The 13,661-nt window shown below is 39.0% G+C and overlaps 2 protein-coding genes across 4 annotated transcripts; one reads left to right on the forward strand and one right to left on the reverse strand.

The window, feature by feature from the left end:
* Positions 1 to 6,602: 6,602 nt before the first annotated feature.
* DFL_007379 (uncharacterized protein) lies at positions 6,603 to 8,699 on the forward strand (the record flags this gene model as incomplete). The annotated part of the gene is made up of 1 exon (XM_067636952.1): positions 6,603 to 8,699. The coding sequence occupies one exon, from the start codon at positions 6,603 to 6,605 to the stop codon at positions 8,697 to 8,699; it is 2,097 nt and encodes a 698-aa protein (XP_067488517.1).
* A 747-nt stretch (positions 8,700 to 9,446) lies between these two features.
* On the reverse strand, positions 9,447 to 13,228 carry DFL_007380 (uncharacterized protein; the record flags this gene model as incomplete). Of its 3 annotated transcripts, none has more annotated exons than XM_067636955.1 (9): positions 9,447 to 10,186; positions 10,260 to 10,686; positions 10,837 to 10,871; positions 10,931 to 10,974; positions 11,064 to 11,122; positions 11,300 to 11,621; positions 11,972 to 11,984; positions 12,122 to 13,005; positions 13,089 to 13,228. In XM_067636955.1, 9 exons carry the CDS (start codon positions 13,226 to 13,228, stop codon positions 9,447 to 9,449), a joined length of 2,664 nt encoding a protein of 887 aa, XP_067488519.1. The 3 variants fall into 3 exon arrangements, with proteins under 3 accessions (XP_067488519.1, XP_067488520.1, XP_067488518.1); XM_067636956.1 differs by having other exon boundaries at positions 9,447 to 10,189; XM_067636954.1 differs by lacking the exon at positions 11,064 to 11,122 and having other exon boundaries at positions 9,447 to 10,189; positions 10,837 to 10,974.
* Between the last annotated feature and the right edge of the window lie 433 nt (positions 13,229 to 13,661).

Raw genomic sequence — 13,661 nt, forward strand, 5'->3', positions numbered from 1 at the left:
TGGCGAATACGTTAACTAAGTTCCTACCGACTAGCTCGCATAACTATTATTTTACGCGCATGGGCTTACTCGATTAAAAAAATAAAAATATTATTTTGCTTTATATTACATAAAATCTCAGATAAAACGAACAGCCGCGTAGAATAAACAAACAAAAAATAAAGCCCTCAAGGCACTAAGGCGGAAAGGCTACGCCTCCAGCGGCAGCGTCTTTCATTTGCACATAATTTTACATCCTAAATTTATTTTAAATTAGCTAACGTACCGTCTAGGAATTAGAGCTATAACTTACGCATCCGCACGGCCGCGTAAATAGGCTAATTCCGCCATCACATCCTGCAAAATAAGCAGGGGAGCTGCACCGCCCGGAATACCTCGTGTCGCGTCAACCGCAGCGATAACCTGAGCATGGGTAGCACCCCTATCTACTGCTCCACCAGCTCCACCAGCTCCATTACCTGCACTTCCTCCGTGCGCTGCTAGAGCCGCATTGGCAGCTGCCAGTGCTATATTAGAAGCAGTTAAGGCTGCATTAGCTGTAGTCACAGCTGCGTTGGCTACAGCCAGCTAGTTCTGCAGGTCCCGTACGTCTAGGTTAGCAGGAAGGTGGGTAAGCTGGGGCATAGGCGTGCCGTCTGCCAATATTAGCCCCCATACCGCTCCAGCGACAATACAATCATTTGATAACAGTAGAGGGCTATCAAGAGCTACGCCATAGAGGGCATTTAACATATTAGCGCTGTGCCTGTGTACCTATAAAGCCGCAGTCTAATACATAACAGGATCTCCGAGAACGATTATAAGCGCTAGCAAGTTACAGACGACAAAACTACATCCCGGCCCAGAAGCGCGAGGAACCCTAATACTCCATACTTAATACAAATTAACATCTACGCTCTCAAACGCATAAAATTATAGAACTTATACTACGTATACAAAAAGTTTACTTTTGTACAAAAATTACACTTATTACTGCGGGTATTCGGAGATACAATACACAGATAATTATTATTAAAGTATCGCTAATAAAGTACGGCACAAATATATAATACCGGATTAACAAGAATAACGTTCGCACGAGCAAAGTAACTAGCAACAGCAGCAGACATAATAATATTATAAAGCTATAAAGGTATAAAATAATATAATAATAATAATAAAGTAAGCTAGGGCTATAAACGAAGCTGAAAATATAAAAGAATAAAAAGCAAATAAGGCAAATAACAACTAGTTAAATACTTCTCTTTTTCCAGAACAGCTCCAGATGTCTACACTAATTTTAGAACCGTACAGCATAGCTCTAAGCTAGGAATATAACATGAAATCTGATAAATTGCATAACTGCAACAAACGCCCCTACAGCTCCAGAACTACGTACGTTCTAAATAATGATTTTAAAACCATAAAAATTTCTATATACAACAGCATACACGGTAATTTATAACTGTTCGCTGTAAAGCATAAATCTGCATTAATATAATAAGCACTAGTAAACGTACAGTCTAATCCAATATTCGTACGAAATAGTTGGTTCTATAGACTACTATAACAGTTATACTATTATAAAACGTTAAAGCGTACTGTTGTAAACGCAACGATTCTATATTCTATAACTAAGAGATTACGCGCTTTTTATAACTAAGTAGCTTCATACTACGAACTGCGCAAGCACTACGATTAGATAAAACTACAACAAGTTAAATACAACGGGGTATTAAAGTCACTATAGTTTATATCATAGATTCTACTAAATTGTAATTATACGAAGTTATAAGACACATCGTAATACAATAATTCTTACCATCTATGCCCTATATACGAATTAAGGTGTTGCGATATACCGTATAAGACGTAGTACCGGGTTTATACGTACCGCTCTATAAATACAGGCGGATTTACGATGTGTTAGGATCTAGACGATCGATTATTAATCATACATACACAGACCTACATACTTTCCAGCGTACTTACGAGCTGTAGAACCTTTAACAATTTAAAACAAAAAGAAATAAACATTTTAAAGAAATTAGACTTGCAAAAGAAAAATCTTGGGTCGACTTTCTAGAAAATGCAAAAGATAAAGAAATTTTCTTAGCGCTAAATTTTTCTAAACCAAAGAAAATTCAAAAAATGCCAAATTTAAAATTTGAGAATCAAATTGCATCAAATTTTCAAGAAAAGGCAGACTTGTTAAGAAAAGCGCTGTTTCCACCACCTCCAAATTATACAAAAAATGCAAAAACCCAATTTGCAGAAAAAATAATTAATAAAAAATTAATTATTTGGGAGAAAATCAAAAATAGAGAAATAAAAGACGCTATTTTTACATCAAACTCCAAAAAAGCGCCAGGCCCGGATGGAATTAATTTTCTATGCTTAAAAAGAGCCTATGAAATTATACCGGAAAGATTTAATGATTTATTCACAAAATTATTAAACAATGGTTATCACCCAATTTGTTTTAGAGAAGCAATTGGAGCAATCTTACCAAAACCAAATAAACCGGACTATAATATTCCAAAAGCCTACAGAATCATAAGTCTCTTAAATTGTTTAGGAAAAATCTCAGAGAAAATAATAGCAAAAAGAATAGCTTTTATATCAGAAACTAATAGAATTCTAAATCCAGAACAAATTGGAGGTAGAAAACAAAGATCTGCAATTAATACAGCTTTATCTTTAGTTCATGATATAGAAATAGCAAATTCTACAAAATTAAAAACCTCTGTTTTATTTCTAGATGTTAAAGGGGCTTTTGATAATGTTTCAAAAAAAAAATTAATAAATACTTTAAAAGATATGAAATTTCCAAAACAACTAATTTGATAGATTGATAATTTCATGTCAAAAAGATTAATTAAATTGTCTTTTGATAGGCGAATAGAAAAATTAAAACCAGTGGAAACAGGCATACCACAAGGTTCACCAATTTCACCAATTTTATTTTTATTATATTTAACACCATTATTTAATGAGTTGGAACAAAAAATGCCATCTATTAAGAAACCCTCTTATATAGACAATTTGGCGTTAATTTCAACAAATAAAATAATAGAACAAAATATAAAAGAATTAGAAGAAGCTGCAAAAATTGCGTTCGATTAGGCACAAAATAATACAGTAGCTTTTGATAATATAAAATCAGAACTAATTCATTTCAAAACAAAAAATAATAAAAATAGAGAAATAAATTTAGTACTACCAAACAGTACAAAAATCAAACCCATCAAACAATTAAGGTAGCTAAGCATATTTTTTAATATGAATTTAAATTTTAAAAACCACATAAAAATTAAGACTAGTGCAGCAAATAAAATATTCAATTTTATTAAAGCGTTAGCAAATTCAGAAAAAGGATTAAAAACAAAAGCATTAATATAATTGTACAAAAGCTACGTTTGTTCCGTTTCTGACTATAGATCTGAAATATAGTGGAAAAATCAAAAACAACAAAAAATTTTAAAAGAATTTAGATTAATTCAAAATAAAATGTTGAGAAAAATAACAAATATTTTTAAATCAACTCTAATACATTTATTAGAGGTTGAAGCATCTATTTTACCACCAGAAATAAAATTAAATAGCATACAAAGAAGATATACCCTAAGATCTTTATATCTTAATAAAAATCATCTAATAAAAATAAGAACTCCAGAATCTTTTCCACCAGAAATAATCTTTGGAAGAGAAAATGAAAATGAAAATAAGAAAAAATATTTAAATTGATATAAAAATAAAAAAGATAAAGACAAAAAGGATTACATTTCCACATTAGACAATATTTTGTCAAAAATTAATTTTTTGATAAACCTATATACTAAAATTGAGGAAATAAGTATTGTTTTAGACCTATCATGGGTAGAAAATAATATTAATTTTAATATTAATAGTATATCTAAGGATTTAGAAGCAGAAAACCACAAAAATAAAAAAGAGAGATTAAATTCTAAAGAAAATCTCTTAATTTATACAGATGGCTTAATACTAGAAAAAAAAAATAAAAAATCCACAGGAGCTGGAATTTATGAAGAAATAGATAATAAATCTGTTTTTGAAATAAATTATAGCTTGGGCAAAAATATGGAAGTGTATGACGCAGAATTAATTAGCTTAAGGGAAGATTTTACCAAATCTCTTGAATTAATTAATAAAAATAATATAGTGAAAAATATCTATTTTTTCACTGATAACCAAGCTGCAATAAAGAGGTTGGAATCTCTAAAAATTGGGGCAGGACAAGAAATAGCATTAGAAATCTGGGAAATGGCGGGAGAATTAATTTCTAAAAATATTAATTTATTTATAGAATGGGTTCCTGGACATTTAAATGTCACTAGAAACGAAAAAGCAGACTTTCTAGCAAAAGAAGCTGCAAAATAAAAACAAAAAAGTCCCTATAAATCTTTTGCCTTTTTAAAAAGGAAAATAAAAGAAAAAGATTTAATAGAATAGGAAGAAAAATTTAAAAAACATAAAAATAGGGTTAATTATTATAATTAGCCTAGATTAAAGAGAAATAAAATCTTTACTAAATTTAGTAATAATTTTATTTCTTCTTTAATATAATTAAGAACCAGGCACGGTTATTTCAACAGTTATTTAGTTAAAATACTAAAAGCTAGCATTTTAAGCAAAAACTGTTTATGCAGAAACACATCACAAACACCAAAACATCTAATTATAGAATGTATATTTTATAATTTAGAAAGAAAGGTGTTAAAAAAAGAACTTAAAAACAAAAGACAATTTAATTATAACCATTTATTATTTAATAATAATGGTATTATTTTATTGGAAAAGTTCTTAAATAAAACAAAAATTGCACAAAGAAGCAATAAAAATCCAAAAGACAATTTATTTATAGGATGGGGAAACCTAGAAATCTAAAATAATTAAATATATTAAATATATTTAGTTAAGAGATTATAAGGTTCCGGAAATAAATAAAAATAGTCTTAGGCATTACACCAAAATTGGTGGATAAAAACGGTCAGATTCACGACATTGTCCTTTTCATAAAAAGGAGAAATACGCAAGAGATAAGAAGAAAATCTCAAAACACATAATAAAAATAGAAAAAACAAAAAATAAGACGGTATTTTCCATACTTCATTTATTACATATTTTAGTTTTCAAATAAGGTGCGAAAATCATGTATTCTAATTGTTTCTTCAAACCGCCATAACCGAAAGGTTGCAAGCGTGTATGATTAATAATAATAATAATAATACAACGGAGTATTAAGATTATTACAGTTTATGCCGTAGATCTTATTGAATTGTAATTATGCGAAATTATAAAATATATCGTAATATAGCGATTCTTACCGTCTACGTCTTATATATGAGCTGAGGTGTTGCGATATATTGTATAAGACATAGTGCCGGGTCTATACGTACCGCTCTATAAATATAGACAGATCTACGATGTGTTGGGATCTAGACGATTGATTATCAATCATATATACACAGACCTACATACTTTCCAGCGTACTTACGAGCTGTAGAACCTTTAACAAATACGAAGTCGTCCCGGTTATCCCATCGTCGGACGACCAGGACGACATCATATTTTTTTTTCCTGATGTTGTTCACGAAGCGCAATTGTTCACAGCTTGCAACACACGAGTACTTGAAAATTTCTAAAAATTTAAAGTCTTATTCTTTTTAGTAATTTCTAAATTATGTGAAATCTTCAACCTTTTCTGACCAGAAATAAATTTATAATAATTTTTTGAAATTCAAAATTTAGTTATTCACTCCTGCCTGTGATTCACGGAAAACGTTAACTTAGTCTAAATAATATATATTTTTTATAATAAAAAAAAAAAAATAGAAAAAATTAATTATAAGACAGTAGTCATCAATTACCGTCCCAGGAAGCAAATGCCTTCGCGAGCCTTCCAGACAACTCAATAAGACACCTTTCATCTTGCCGTCCTGCCGTCCGACGGCAGGGACGTAATACAATTTTTTTCCTGATGCTGTATTATGATTATGTGGTATTTCGGATACCGCACTCCGCAAGTCTACTGGAACGTCTACTAGGACGTCTCCTGACAACTTAAATTATATTAAAACGAATAAAACAAATTCTTATTTATATATTTTTTATTTTTTTAATTAAGAAATAAAATTATGAGAAAATAAAGCTGAAATGTGTTGCGCACTTACTAGGTGTGCTTACTTACTAGGTGAAACACGTTATATTCTATCATGATGATCTTTTTAATTGTTAAACTAAGCTTATAACCGAAAACTAAGAGTTTTCTATTAGATTAAGAGTCTCCTTCAGAAATACCGAAGACGGTAAAATAGGCCAGATAACTGCCAAGAGTAGACTAATTACATAATCAAGTAAACACGCGATATGCTAAAAGAATGACCTCCAACACGCGTAACACAACCGGAAGATTGAAAAGCTTCGTCATGTGAGCTGGCGTCAAATGTTACGCGTCACTTTCAAACATTACCGACATCACCCACCGAAGAAGGCTCTTTCAACACCCGAAGATCCCAAACAATCAGGTTTCTATCAGAAGGTTCGAAAAAGGCTGAGATCTATACAACCGAACACACACTGCCGGCTACTACGTGAGAACTATGGCCGACAAGCAAGCCACGGTCTACGTTGTAGATTTGGGAGCCTCTATGGGCGCCTCCAATGCTGGTAGGCCTGGAACGGATCTCGACTATGCTTTAGAATATTTATGGGATCGTATTACTACGACGGTTTCGAATGGTCGCAAGACCGACACGATTGCAGTTGTTGGATTTCGAACAGACGGGAGCGATAACAGCCTTGTTCAAAACGATGAAAATTACGCAAACATCAGCGTCCTGAACCCCATGAGCCAGTTTCTCATGCCGCAGATACGTGGGCTGAAGAAACTCCTAGAACCGAGCACAACTCATGAAGGGGACGGTGTTTCTGCCTTGGTTGTCGCCATCGATATCATCGAAAAATATTGCAAAAAGTTGAAATATATCCGCAACATCGTCTTTCTGACAAATGGCACCGGGGGTTTCGACTTCGATGGAATCAATGATATCATTGAACAGATCAAAGAGCATAAAATCAACCTTACCGTTCTTGGTGTCGACTTCGATGACCCAGAATTCGGTTTTGAAGAAAAGGACAAAAGCCCTGCGAAGGCTGCAAACGAAAAAGCCCTAAAAGAGCTTTGCGATCAATGCGATGGTATGTATGGGACAATAGCAGAAGCTTTAGAAGAGATCCAACGCCCTCGGACCAAGAAAACTAGGCCTATCCATTCTTTTCGGGGCCGTTTGTCAATTGGGAACGAGTCTATCAACCCAAGGTCGACACTTTTGATCGATGTGGAACGCTTCCCTCGTACAATGGTTGCAAGGCCTCCTACGGCTTCGAGCTTTGCACTATCCCCCGAACAGGACCCAGTGGATGGTAACCTTCAGAAAATTCGAAATACAAGGACCTTCCAAGTAGAGGATGAGGATGCGCCTGGGAAAGCCATTGACATTGATCGGGAGGACATGGCAAAGGGTTATCTCTACGGACGGACAATTGTGCCTATTAGCGCAGAAGACCAGGAGATTGTGAAATTCAATACTGAGACGAGCCTTAAAATTGTTGGGTTCATACCGAAATCTGGATTCGAAAGACCGATATGTCTTTCGAACAGCAATATCGTCGTCGCGTCTAAAGCAAATGACGAAGCAATTATGGCGCTATCTTCATTCATACATGCGCTTTATGAATTGGACTCCCTGGCAATCGGGAGGCTGGTCACTAAGGATGACAAGCCCCCAGTTATGATTGCTATGGCGCCGATTATCGAGCCCGAGTTCGAGTGTCTGGTAGAAACCCAGCTCCCCTTTGCCGAAGACACGAGACAATACAAATTTGCACCACTCGATACCGTCAAAACAACTACTGGAAAGGTTCTCGACAAACACAGGCTCATACCGACTCAAGAGTTGCAAGAGGCGATGGATGACTACGTCGATTCGATGAACCTAATGAATCTTGAAGGCTTAAATGACCCGCTACTCCCCTTCGCCCAGCCAGAAGATGTTTTCTCACCGGTCCTGCATAGGATACAACAAGTAATCCGCGCTCGGGCAATTGCGCCCGACGATGATGGCCTTCCTGATATTAGCCCCGTTCTCCTAAACTACTCCACGATTCCTCAGGGTTTAGATCCCGAGGAGGATCTTGATAGACTAAGACAGGCCGCTGATGTTTGCTTAGTTCCGACAAAAGCTAAAGGAAAGAAGATCGGAAGGGACAAGCCGTTATCCGGTCTCGATGTGGGCAAGCTTTTAGAGGAGCGGACAAAATCCCGACGAATTGATAAGAACAACCCAGTTCCGGAATTCAGACAAATGATAGCGTCGGTGCAACAAAGAGAGGACATCCAACCATTGGTGCAACAAATGGGCGATATTATCAAAGACATAATCCGTTGCAGCGTTGCGGACCTGCAATATAGTAGGGCCATTGAATGTCTGAGAGTGCTGAGGGAGGATTGTATAACCTTCGAGGCATTTGAGTTCTATGATTCGTTCATACGGGAGCTGAAATCATTCACAGAAGCGGACCGCAGAGATTTCTGGTCTAGAGTGAGGAAAGATAAACTTGGTCTGGTGCTTCCTAGTGAGGATAGTCGTTCGAAAACAACAATTGAAGAGAGCAACAGATTGTATTATGGGAGGTAGTTCATACCTAGTCAGCACATTTTTAGGGAGTGTCTTAAGTCCGAACTATTAACTTATATGAAAGTTTCAGCGTTATTTTGTTTCTTAATTTTACTCTGGATTACAAGGTTGTTCTAAATCCCTAGGTGGAATGAAAAGAAAACAGAAAAGAAATAGTAATAAATAAATAAATAAAATAAAAAATAAAATAAAAAATAAAATAAAATAAATAAAAGAGAACGAACCAAATTCATGCAAAACCCTTAGAAACTCCATATTATTTCCCGTAGAACCTTTTGAATTAAGCCGTCGTAAGATTCCAAATGAGTGATTATCTCTCAAAGACCCACGAAGAATGAAACAAGTATTTCACATGAAAGCGAATCAACCTTGGGAAAATTTTGAATACCAGGTGTCAAAGCTTAAGAGTAGAATAAGCGTGTGCTCATGTCCCAGGAGCGCTCTCTCTAATTGTAACAGAATGTGTACCCATAACCAACAGGGCAACCATACATGGAGGTCGTCTGTCAATCAAAGATATAGCGTGCGTAGTGAAGACAAACGAATGATGAGTGGAATGTAGGGGAGGGGAAAACTAAGATTGAAAAAATGGTTGAAAGGACTACGAACCAGTAGGTTTCCTTTAAAAAAAAAAAAAACCTGCAAGAGTAGTAATTAAAACTGATGGTGGGTTTCATGAAAGTGATTCGAGAGGTAGTCGGGAGCGAAGATATGGCAGCGAAATCGGGAAAGAACATCCAGGATCCTCTAGTCCTGGCCGCTGCCTTGTGATCGACGCGTTTTTTCTGCCTCAAGGTTTTCGTAGAGGAGGTATAACGCCTTCTCATTGCTTTGTGGGCTTCCGACAATGGTGAACATCCTTTCACCAGTGTCGTCGTGTGGGGCCTTCGCAATGCTGATTCTAGCACCGGAGCTCTTACGAATTTCCGAAATTTTGGTACCACCGCGTCCAATAATACATCCAACCATATCTGCAGGAATGCTGATGTTTTGGGTTTGAAGCTCCTCTCCATTTTCGGTATTTGGGGCTGGCGCCGAGGGTCGTGAAGTGGAATCAGAGTGACCTCGTCTCGGGAAGGATGGAGATGGTTCCGAAAAATCGGTTCCATTGCCAGTACGTACTGGTCCGCGGTTAGAGCGGTCGTTGGTAAACCTATCGGTTGAAGCAGAGGCTCCGGCGCCGCCGTTGGAGATGACCGATGGGCCGGAGCCTGTGCCATGGGTGGTATTGGATCGGACTGCAGGGTTGTAAAGTATAGTGCCAGTCCCTCGCTGCCAATCATCAACAAGGCATTTACCAATTTCCCAAACTGCTTGTCGGATACCATCAGCCGACCCTTGGACTTCGACGATCCGCTCGGTGGATTGTGGCAGCATTTCCTTTTGAGCAACCATACGAACGCCTGAAACATCCTGTATGTGTTTAATTTTCAAGCCTTGGCGACCGATGATTGTACCCATCTGGTTATGGGATATGAGCAATCTGACTGCTAGATAGTTCGTGGAATGTTAGGCCCTAGCTGAGGATGAAAGTTTATCAGGAAGGGGGTATTAACTTACGGTGGGTTCCCATTGGAGTGGTTGGAATGGCACCTGGTGGGCTGTCAACGAGAGTCTGGGCAACCATCGCGTAGGCCTTTGCGACTCCGTCTAGGTTGCCCGTGACAGTCAAAACCCGGTCATGGACACCCGGAACGACTTTTGAGACGCCTGCCTTGACTCCGGTTTCGTCTCTAAGGTCGGCGACATTTTTGCCTGCTTTGCCGATGATGACACCAGCTTCCTTGGACGAAACGATAGCTCGGAGCGTCAAGGGGGATTGGGCATAGTCCTCGTCGGTCCGTCCGGCTTCTCCGGCTTCACCTTCTCGGTCTTGGCCGTCGTTGACCGACAAGTTTTGAAGCTTGTTAGAAACGCTTGAGACTTCGGTGGTAGTGGTTTTTTCCTCTGCTGACATTGCGGCGACAGTTGTAATGAAACGGGTTTCCTGGAAGTGAGGTCATTCGTTAGTACAATTCTAAAGGATAGAGAGACGTTTAGATTGAGAGAGATTGAACGTTGGTGTAGTGGCCTAATTCAGCTTGCCGCATTTATCGCTATCGAAGAGAGGATGGACATGTCTGGTTTACGAGCCTACCTTGATGAGTTTGAGAGTAGGGCGTTGGCTCGATGCTTTTAAAGGCTGGACCTTGATGAAGAGGCGGTGTTCCGATTGAGAGACGAAGGGATACGGTTTGAGCTCGTAGGGCAGCCCAGAGAGCTGTTCCAGGGAGTTCTAAAAGCAAAAGGAAGAAGTAGTATTAGCTCAGACTGAGCTCTGGGTAGCTTGGCGATGCTAAAGCTCGAGCGGTTATGTAAACGGACCTTGGAGAGGGGTTATCACAGAAGGTGGGTTGAGCCCCAGCAGTGTAAAGGAAGAGTGGCTATAGATTTGCTTCAGTTTATCTTCCTCCGCCCGATGCCAAGCAGCATGGAGAGTCTTAGTTTAGTGCTGAGAAAGACTTGCAGGCGGGAAGGGGGTTTATAACGGGTGAAAGCAGAAACAAAGAGCGACATAGAACTCCGTAAAAGACTCGTGGAGCAGGGAGAATGATACATACCTTCTGAGGGTAAACTTTCGAGTGTGGTTGAGAGCAAGGTCTCACGGGATCGGGGTTTGGGATGGGAGGACGGAAGAGAGTAGAAGGAAGAGGGGCAAGAGGGGAGAAGGGGAGATGGAGAACGGGGTAGAACGTGTGATCGTTGGAGGGAGGTAAGGTCGGGGAGGAGGTTTGGGAGGCGGAAGAGAGAAGTTGGTGATGATGGCGGCGGTGGGGAGGTGGATGGATGGTGGACGGTGAATGGTGGACGGCGATGGTGATGATGATGTGGAGTGAATGAGTTTTTTCGATGATTGCAAGAAATAAAACGTATTTTTGTGTTCTTTTAGGCAGAATTACCTCTTTGGGCAGGTGGCGATCATGCGCTAACCAGGTTTGGAATTTTACATTTATATCACAAACACCACACGCAACACATGTACGTAAATCCATATCAATCTGCAGATCTCCTTTGATATCGTATATATCACGATCTCGATTTCAATTGAAGCTCTACCATCCTATCCTACCTACTTGACCACCTTGGTTACCTACTTGGTTGGTACTTATTTCGCCAGTACTTAAATACGAAGTAGTAGCCAGGTAACATACATGCAGTGGGGCTACCTGGAAAGGGGCCCCTCCCCATTCGCAGCCCTCGAAATCATCTTTACAAATGCATCCATCGTATACCTGGCGTCGTTCCCTAGACCAGCGAGAGGAGCTTAGCATCTATGCCTCTTATATATATATACTAAGTGGATATTGTGTATACTTCTTGATATACTCTTTGGGTTGGTTGTAGAGTTGAAAGTTAAATGACTTGCAAGTCGGCGTACTTACCAGCATTGTGGAGATTCCATGCTGAGATGTCTAGTTCGCTGCATAACCTACTCAAACCGATCCCGTCAAAAGTGTTGGCAAACGCCTTCCATATCTCAACCGTATCAAATGTCATCGAGAAGTCCTTTAGTTCATCGTCGTATCCTAATTTTCGTAGGTATTCAATATCGGCATTGATATCGTGTCCGATAAGGATACGCTGATGGTTTTCCGGTGCACCCATAAAGGCTACGATGGCTTCTTTGATCTCGGCGAGGGGCACCTGCCTAGAATTTCCGAATTCAAAATTACCAGATGCATCAGCAACGTAATTGCCGTTCTTGTAACGGCGATTCTCTTTGATGATGATGTGATCGCTGATTTTTTCGCCGGTTAGTCTACCTTGGTCCACCCTCGTACCAGGGATGTACTTTGTTAACCCAACTTCCGTTACAATGTCGTGGTTCTTCTCCCAGCTTTCGATGTCTACAGAGAAGAAGGTGTAGTCCCCCCCTCTAACGAAGATCTCAACCGCGGATTTCAGCATGTTGCGCCTGTTTTCCATCTGCATTTGCCGCTTCTTGTCCGATTTTATACCCCTGTTTTGCCTGTGAACTTTACTGGGGGGGTTGATGCTAATATTGCTGTGTTCATGGGTTGGGAAAGAGGACGGCGATGACGACAATGTGAGTAGTTTCTCGTAGTCGTCCCAGCTTGCTGATATACCAACAAGCCGCACAACATAATCGGTCGAGGGGCCGAGGTCCAAAACTAGCTCTTTGTCGCTTCTAAGTAGTGTTACGGCTGTTTCCATCTCAGTTTGCCTGAAGAAAGCCTTTACTTGTTCCAAAGGAACCACAATCCCGCCTACATCGTTTCCGATGGAAGACGATTCCACGACATAGCTAATTAACCATGACACTGTAAGCTTGGGGTTGAGAGGAGGGATGGCGGCGACATGTGGAGATGAGGTGGGGCTTTAGCCTACAGGTCCCATATTCGATTGAAAAATGGTTCTTTATCGAAGAACCTCTTCAAGACTCCCTGGTTGACTTTGGATGTTTTCGTATAAGGCCATCGTCTAATGGTCTTCAAGAGACAGTATTGTGGGGTATTGGACGTGCTCATGATGATGATGATATTGTATTGTACAGTGCAGCCTTGAATAAAAGATCCGGTTGTCTTTGGGTATGATATCTGTCGCAGCTGTCCCGGTAGTCTCGATGAAAAGGTGCATGAGTGAGTTGGACAGGTAGAAAGTACAATGTTGGTCTTACTTATATGATGGTAGATTTAGTAAAACAAAGGATGCCTTTTCACATACAAAACGGCTTAGTACTAGCAGTACTTACAGAGCCCCCTAGAACCAGAACCAGGGCCTTTGATTTTCACCTACAGGCACGATATAATATAATGATAACTGGCAACTGTAGACTAACCGACTTTACTAGGTATGTAACAGGGAAACGTGGTGTTGAGCCGAACAAGGAACAAGGCTGTCCAGCTCGGCGCGTCAAACTAACTGACGCCAAACCACAAATGCATCTCCATCTCCTGGGCA

Source organism: Arthrobotrys flagrans, assembly GCF_004000055.1.
Source record: "Arthrobotrys flagrans strain CBS H-5679 chromosome Unknown unitig_8, whole genome shotgun sequence".
Taxonomy (NCBI): Eukaryota; Fungi; Ascomycota; class Orbiliomycetes; order Orbiliales; family Orbiliaceae; genus Arthrobotrys; species Arthrobotrys flagrans.